The sequence below is a fragment of the Hyaena hyaena genome, unplaced genomic scaffold (genome assembly GCF_003009895.1).
Source record: "Hyaena hyaena isolate Hyena2069 unplaced genomic scaffold, ASM300989v1 scaffold_10, whole genome shotgun sequence".
In the NCBI taxonomy this organism is placed as follows: domain Eukaryota; kingdom Metazoa; phylum Chordata; class Mammalia; order Carnivora; family Hyaenidae; genus Hyaena; species Hyaena hyaena.
This window is the reverse complement of record NW_024080642.1, coordinates 2,705,535-2,714,097: the sequence shown is the minus strand read 5'-3', so window position 1 is coordinate 2,714,097 and position 8,563 is coordinate 2,705,535. Positions and strand designations below refer to the sequence as shown.

General features: G+C 47.1%; 1 protein-coding gene across 3 annotated transcripts in view; it reads left to right on the top strand.

Moving 5' to 3' along the window:
* Positions 1-1,251: 1,251 nt before the first annotated feature.
* The window catches only part of NF1 (neurofibromin 1), a 263,862-nt gene continuing 256,550 nt past the window's right edge, over positions 1,252-8,563 (top strand). For all 3 annotated transcript variants that reach the window (XM_039252830.1, XM_039252840.1, XM_039252820.1), the window contains exon 1: positions 1,252-1,320. In XM_039252830.1, the coding sequence (XP_039108761.1) occupies positions 1,261-1,320 (60 nt within the window). In that variant the 5' untranslated portion in view covers positions 1,252-1,260. The remainder of the gene's footprint in view (positions 1,321-8,563) is intronic.

Genomic DNA, 8,563 nt, shown 5'->3' with positions numbered 1-8,563 from the left:
GGGGGCCACAGCCTGTTTTTGCTGTCTTTGGAGTCAAACCACCTGGGTTTGCAGGCTGACTCTGCCACCTCCCAACTGGGCGACTTCAGGCAAATCTCAGAACCTCGTGTGACCCAGCCTCATCAGTTAGATGAGGGTAATACCCTATTGGAAAGGTTCACTGAAAGATTTAAAGGAGATGATGGATCAACAGGGTACGGGAAGCCCTTCGAGGAGTTTTGAGGATGGTGCAACTTGAATCTATTATCAACCGTGCAAAAGTTTTATTGACTTGGGTGCCTGTCTGTTCAGCAGAGGAAGTCCGGACTGCATGCCGGAGTCTGAGCACTTTGACTGCCATGTCTAGCAACTGGGATTTCAGAGACAGTTAAAAAAAAAAATTGTTATCTCTCTTGGCCTTACTTTGCCCCGTTTCTCAGCAGTCTATACTGGCTACGAAGGACCTGGAAACCCGAGATTGTGTACTTTATGTTTTTTGTGAGAGTTTAAGGCAGAGGGGGTCTCTAGCACAGCCTCCCGGATCAGCTGCAGAGATCTGCGCGCTGGGAGAAACGCTAGTCCCGAGGCCCCCTAACTTCCAACCCGGGGAGCAATCCAAACCCTGAGGCCGGCGGGGGAGGGGGAGCCTCGTGCGGCGGCGGGGATGCGAGCGGATGCTCCCGGGTCGGCACCGCCCGTCGCCGGCCGAACCCCAGGGCCAGAGTCTAGGTGAGCCCGGCGGCGAAGAGGGACGCGCGCCTCCCGGCCCGGAGGAGTTAGGTGACGTCACCTCCAGCAGGACTCGCTTTTTCATTAATGAAACCGGCCGGCGCGGGCGCATGCGCGGCAGGCCGCCTGCCCTCTCGCTTCCCCCTCCCCTTTCCCAGCCGCGCTCTCAATCTCTAGCTCGCTCGCTCTCCCTCTCCCCGGGCCGTGGAAAGGATCCCACTTCCGGTGGGGTGTCATGGCGGCGTCTCGGACTGTGATGGCTGAGGGGAGACGGCGCTAGTGGGGAGAGCGACCAAGAGGCCCCCTCCCCTCCCCGGGTCCCCCTCCCCCGCCCCCCTTCCCCCTGCCTCCTCGCCAACGCCCCCTTCCCCCGTCCCCCTCCCGGCTCGGCGCAGGCCCCCCATCCCCACCCCCGTGGGAACGTTCGGAGCCCGCACTCCTCGGACCCTCTCCTCGCCTCTGCCTGCACCTCGGCCCCCGCTCCCCGCCCTCTTCCCGGCCCTGGGCGCCGGCCGGCCCGTCCCTCCGCCGCCCCCCGGCCGCGGGGAGGACATGGCCGCGCACAGGCCGGTGGAATGGGTCCAGGCCGTGGTCAGCCGCTTCGACGAGCAGGTAACGGGCCCTGGGCGGGCGGGCGGTGGGGGCGAAGTGGGGGTGGGGGCGGGGGTGGGTGAGGGGAGGAAGGAGCAGCCGCCTCCCCCGCGGCCGCCTCGGGCTCTGGAGGAAGGGAAGGGGGGACCTGGAGGGGGTGGCCTAGGGGGGAGGCGCGGGGAAGGAGGGGACGGCTGGGAGCCCGGGCTCCCCTTCCCTCCTGAGTCGGGGGGTGGGGCCTCTTCCCCGACCACCCCTCGGACCCTCCATCCCCTTGGTCCCAGCCCTTCCGCTTGCTAATGAGGATGAGTGACCTGGGGGCGTTTCCAGGGGCTCCCCATCTGGATTTAATCATTCCCCCCCTTACTTTTTTTTTGTTTCTTGTTTTTTTGGGACGGAGGTGGGTAACATTTAGGGGTTTCCTCTTCCCTGGGTGGACCTCCGAACTGGGAGTGAGTCCCTGAAGGACGCCCCCCCCCACCCCCGGCCTGTCTTGTGTACCCCCAATGGGAGAACGATAACATCCCGCCCCTCCCCCAGTTTCTTCAGCTTCCTCTCTTGGACGGGGAAGAGTAGAAGCAGGGAAAGCACAGGTTTTCTTACTTTCTGCTCCCTCGTCTCAGCCTGCCCGGAGAGCTCCAAGTGCACCCTCGGGGCACGTCTCTTGGTACCCCACATGGGCGTCCCCCCATATCCTGATGAGACTGGCGTTTACCTTGCCGTTGTAGTAGCGACCATGGTTCTCGTTCCCTTCTGCCTCTGAAATATTTTTCCCTTTCTCCCTCCCCCCCTTCCTTGATAATTGCAGTTTCACCCTTTATTTCGCCAGCGGTCTGAGAATGTGAATAGAGCTTTTCTTGAGTGAGAATCTTGGGGAGTGAGGGGAGAAGGAAAAGTGGGAAACTGCGGCCGAGCCCCTGACAACGGAGAGCAAGGACAGCTGGGACGTGGTCCTGGAGCCCATCATCCTGCGAGTGTTTTGTTGTTGTTTTTAACTCTCTCACCCCTTGGCTCCCAAGAGAACTTTTCATTGAGAAGATTTGGGGTGGAAAAAAAAAAGTTTCATAGCTTGGGGAGGTGCCTTTTTATTCCTTGAGCTTCACCCGCAGCATCCTGGGGCTGAGCAGAATGAATGCACACGACGCCTTTTGTCGGTGGGAATTAGTTTAACTTTGTGTTGCTGTAGGTAGTTGGGGGTAGTTTAAAGGGATGCTGTTTGCAGCTGCAGTTCTACCCAGGACTTCCTGTGATGAGGGACCTAGTTAAGGTTGGATCCGTCTATTCTGTTGACTGGATACGGTCGTAAAAGTGATCATGGTGAGAACTGAATGGAGGGGGGAGGAGGGCTCCACCGAGTCCGCAGACCCTTCCCTTACAGGACTGCCAGTGTGTCCGACCCGCCTGAAAGATATTTGGGAATAGGCAGCAGGATTGAGAAGGAAGTTGAAGCTACTTAGATAAAACAGAATTAATTACAAAGCCATCAGGGGCTTGTAGCGAGTTTTCACCCATCCTTCTGCTTCGAGACCAAAAACCATCTAAGCCAGCTGTACTACTGATCTATCTGAGGAAGTAAAATGTTACCGCCTGTATTGGATTGTGTGATTGATAGAGCATTAGTTTTAAAACTTGATAGAAAAGACTTTCTCTGTGTAATCTTGAGAAAGGATTTGAAAGGCACGCAGAACCCCAAATCGAAACTTGTGGACAGCATAATAGGGATGCAGGAATTTGAAGGAATCACACCACCATTGTTCTCCAATTTTTTAAATTAAATAGATTTTTTTCCCAATTAATTTTTAAACTTTATTTTTTAAAAAAATTTCAATGTTTATTTGTTTCTGAGAGAGAGACACAGAGCACAAGTGGGGGGGGGGGGTGGGAGCCGGGCGGGCAGAGAGAGAGGGAGACACAGAATCCAAAGCAGGCTCCAGGCTCTGAGCTGTTAGCACAGAGCCTGATGTGGGGCTGGAACCCACGGACTGTGAGATCATGACCTGAGCTGAAGTCAGATGCCTAATTGACTGAGCCACCCAGGCGCCCCTTAAACTTTCTTCACTTCTTACCTGTTGATCTCTAGGCTTATCTGCCACATACAGAAATATAGTTTTCTAAATTTTAAAAGAATGATTTTGATTATATGCCCACTAACACAAGTAAATATTTCCTTCTTTTTGTCTTCAGTGTTAAAAGACCTCAGGCTTTATTGTTTGCGTTGTTATGAATATTGTGGAATCAAACTTGCCAACATCTGTTAAAAATTAAGGACGTAAGAGTTTTAAACGGAAGCATTTTTAATATATTCCTTATGTTGTAATTAAGAGAAGGATACACAGAGCAAATTATTCCTCACATTCTTTTAGGTTAAAGCCTACTGACTTTGCGATACAAAAGTCTAAGGATTTTCAGTGTTTAACATAAGGTACTTATATACCTTAACTTACGATAGTAGTATTAAATGTGTAATTCAAATTAGAGTTTACCTTGAGATTGGGAAGGGAGAAAACTGAGGCACAGAGATAGTAAATGACTTTCCAAGGTCACATAGCAGACCTAATAACTAGAGCCTCCATATGAAATGTATCGCATGCTGAAAAGCAGAGATACTTTTTCTGAAAAGTATCTTATAGGCTTTGTTTTGATAACCCATTTAGTATAGTTGAGAGAAGAGTTCACCTTTTTACTGAGGGGAGAAAAAGCCCCATGTATACTGAGAGGTGTCTGTGTAATTTGTTTCCGCTATTTCTAAAAGTTTTAAATTTTGGATATATTGCCTGTACTTTTTTGTTTCACTGGATCCAGAGGGATTCAGGCCGCTTTGCATTACAGCTAAGACATGCGTGTGTTGAGCCAGAGAGCATACGCAAGTCTAAGGGTAGCAACTCTGTTTATGATTGAATTGGTGTTTTGGTTGGACTTCTGATATTTGTGGTGGTTTAAGCAGAAATGCATCACTGGCGACTGCTGATATTGTTTTGTAGTCTGATGGCTATTGCTTGGCAACTGGATGCCGTAGACCCGGTTAAGAGAAGTGGCAGTGTCCATCTTGACATTTTGAGCTTAGGCCCTTGTTTCCAGGTGGGTAAAATGAAATTGCTGTAACCTGCTAGTCTTGCACCTAAACCTAGTATTTATGGCCTAAGTTGAATGATTCTTATCGATTTTGAAAGTAATTATGTCCTTGATTTCCTTAGGGAAATGGCAGTTGCAAAGGTGGACAGCCAGAAAGTGGAGTGAACATATCAGTTATTTATTTCTATAAAGACTGCTGAGTTTAAAAAAAAATTTTTTTTAATGTTTATTTATTGTTTGAGAGAGTGGGAGATAGAGCGTGAGTGGGGGAGGGGCAGAGAGAGAGAAGGAGACACAGAACCCAAAGCAGGTTCCAGACTCTAGCTGTCAGCACAGAGCCTGACGCGGGGCTTGAACCCACGAACCGTGAGATTGTGACCTGAGCCAAAGTTGGACACTTAACCGACTGAGCCACCCAGACGCCCCTGCCATTTTTATAAGGCCTTAAAAGTAAGTTGAAAATGAATACTCTTGGTTGAGGAGTATTTTGTGGTGAGGAAAAAATGCTTATTCTTTATTCTGGAACTCCTATTTTAAAAAATTTTCTTTCAACCGATCCTTAATTAGTTCTCTACGCTCTGTCACTACCCTCCCCTTATTTAGCATCTAAATTATTTTCTTAAAAAAAAAAGTTTTTTTAATGTTTTATTTATTTCTGAGAGAGAGGGAGAGAGACAGTGTGGGCAGGGGAGGGTCAGAGAGAGAGGGAGACACAGAATCTGAAACAGGCTCCAGGCTCTGAGCTAGCTGTCAGCACAGAGCCTGATGCGGGGCTCAAACCCACGAACGGTGAGATCATGACCTGAGCAGAAGTCTGACGCTTAACCCACTGAGCCACCCAGGCGCCTCCATCTAGTTTTATTTTCGTGTGAATGCCTTCCTTTTCACCTGCAAACTTACTAAGATTTCTTTTCTCAAGCGTTTACTTGGCCCTGTAGCTTTCTTTCAGTGGATCAATTTTTTCTTCTTTTTGTTGCCAGATACCTGCTGCCTCTACTGTTTATCCACCCATTTCCTTTATAGCTGAAAACTAGCTTCTGCCTCTGCTTTCCTTCTGGATTGCTGCTTTCTTGAAAATGATTCCTTCTGGCAAAACATAGTGGGTTTTGCTCAATGGTAGTGCTGCTGTGTTCTCTTCCCCCTGGAAACCAGTCTCCTGGAATTCCCAAGACACAGTTCTGTCTTGTATGTATGTTCGCAGATCCTCATATATTGATGTGCTCATTGACCCTCGAACAAATTTCCTTTCCCTGTCTATGCCGTGCTGCCTGTCACTGAACTGGGGTTCCTAAATGGGCTCTGAGTTTTGTCCTGCTCTTGACCTTCTCTGTCCTTATGCTAGCCATTAGATAGATCTCTCCGGATCCTAGATTTTCCTCATCTGTCCGAAAAGAATCAACTAGAGCATCCCCAAGGTTCTCTATCTAGTTTAAATATTCGATGATTTCAATATTTGAACAGCATGTCTCTGTATCATAACAGTCCATTTGGAGCTGACTGCACCTGATTTACCAGACTGCTTCTCATGATGCCTTAGCACGCACCTATGTCCCGGACAGGTCGGCTCAGTCTCTTCTGTAGATATCATGCTTATTTCTGCCTCTCAGCCTTCGTGGATGCCAGCCCCTGCCTCCATGCTTTCGTTCCCCCTTTGTGCTTTTCCGATTCCTGTCTGGCCCTCACTGTGCAGCTCAGGCTTCATTTGTCCCATGCAGTGTTTTGGGATGAAACTCACGGCAGTCTCCCTTCTGGATGTACTTGTCACCTGGGGTTTCTCCCCTCAGGAGGGTTGGTTGAACACAGCTTAGTATTTGCTCTTCTCTTTTTGTCAGATAGAGTGTAAACTTTCTAAAAAGCAAGATGCCTCAGTGAGAATTCTTATATAGTCACCCCAGTTTCCAGCATGGTTAGGAGAAGAGAGTACATCATTGATGGAGTGTTTTTTTATATGATTCCTGGTTGAAAGGTAGACTGGTTAAAAAGGAGTGATGACTTTGGCTTTGTTTTAAATGTAAATCACCACATTTATTTTTTTAAAATGTTTTATTTGTTTCTGAGAGTCAGAGAGAGAGACAGTGTGAGCAGGAGAGGGTCAGAGAGAGGGAGACACAGAATTCGAAACAGGCTCCGGGCTCTGAGCTATCAGCACAGAGCCTGATGTGGGGCTCGAACCCACGAACTGTGAGATCACGACGTAAGCCTAAGTTGGACGCTTAACCGACTGAGCCACCCAGGCGCCCCTAAATCACCACATTTATAAATAGCCTAGGTCTTATAAATTAAATGATATTTTACCTCTGAATAGGTTTTTTTTTTTTTTTTAAGAGAGCTCTAAGGAGGAACTTGCACATACTTATATTTTCTCCCATAGAGCTAGCATATTTTTTGAATCAAGTTTTAGATCTGATTAACTACCTTTGTGATCTTGGGTTTGTCACTTTTAGTGGTAAGTCTCAAGGAGATTTTTTTTGCAATAGTCTGATAGGATAATGAATGCAAAGCACTTTGAAAAATCAAAGTATTTCAGTGTAGGATTTACACATGTTCTTTTTTTAAATGTTTTATTTATTTCTGAGAGAGAGAGAGAGAGAGACAGACAGACAGACAGACAACATGAGAAGGGGAGGGTCAGAGAGAGAGAGCGACACAGAATCTGAAACAGGCTCCAGGCTCTGAGCTAGCTGTCAGCACAGAGCCCGACGCAAGGCTCGAACCCATGAACCCCAAGATCATGACCTGAGCTGAAGTTGGACGCTTAACCGACTGAGCCACCCAGGCACCCCTACATATGTTCTTTACAGCTTATTGACTATTCTGTTTTCACTACATAATGGAGATTGATTGGTCTCAGGATATTCCCCTGAAATGTACCTTGGCTGATATATACACCTTACTTTAGTGTTCATTAACAAATACTTACGGTACTGAGAGCATCTTTGTATAATATATCATGGAGGTCTGTAATTGATCTGTGTTCTTGCCTTATCATCTAATTTATAGCACATGTATTAAATGGCTCCTCAAGTTTAGGATGTTTAATATAAAAGTGTTACAAGGTGTCTTGTGAATTGTTTCATTTGATCTTAAAATATTCCTACACTTTATTTTATTTGACAGTTTGAACAGTAGGAAATGAGGTTCCTAAATCTGCTTCCTCTTCTTTTCTTTTATTATTATTATTTTTTGATGTGGTTAGCATGGAGCATTTTGTCCTTGAAGGAAAGGTTAGTGATATAGTACAGTAGTGTAGTATCTTATTTAAAAAAAAAAAATACAACTCTTTTTAGTGTTTTATTTCTGAGAGAGAGAGAGACAGACAGACAGACAGACAGCATGAGTGGGGGAGGGTCAGAGAGAGAGGGAGACCTAGAATCTGAAACAGGCTCCAGGCTCTGAGCTAGCTGTCAGCACAGAGCCTGACATGGGGCTTGAACCCACGAACGGTGAGATCATGACCTGAGCCAAAGTTGGACGCTTAACCGACTGAGCCACCCAGGCACCCCAGGAGTATCTTGTTTTTAAATCTTTTTACTTTGGATTACTCAGGCTGCCGTGGGGCATTTTAGTTTTTGTCTTCAAGTTTGGTGCTTTGGGGTTCTATATAGACTCTTTATTGTTGTATTTTAACAAAATGCTCTAATTAAGAACATGTCTTTTGCAGATGTGTTCCTTCAGCCTCAGTCTGTTCTTGGTTGGGAGTTACGTGTGTGTATAAGACTAGGGACAGGACGTATAAGAAGGCTCGTTTTTTAAAAAAGGAAGTTTTTTTAAAATAGTTTTTTTTTTAATTTTTTTAAATTTATTTCTAGGAGAGAGAGAGAGAGACAGCGTGAGCAGGGGAGGGTCAGAGAGAGGGAGTGACAGACTGAAACAGGCTCCAGGCTCTGAGCTGGCAGTCAGCACAGAGCCCGACGCGGGGCTCGAACCCACGAACCGCGAGATCATGACCTAAGCGAAAGTCGGACGCTTAACCGACTAAGCCACCCAGGCGCCCCTTAAAAAAGGAAGTTTAAGGAGGAGAATATTCCATAGAAGAAGTAGAAGGGGAGGCTTGTGGTTAGCTTAAACTGTTAAAAGGCTTAGAATCAATACTGAAGTAGAATATGGGCATCTTAAGCGCTTTCTTTGCAGAGGATTGACTCATATTTATAAAAGCATTGGCTTATTTATCTGACATCTTTTAGAATACCCC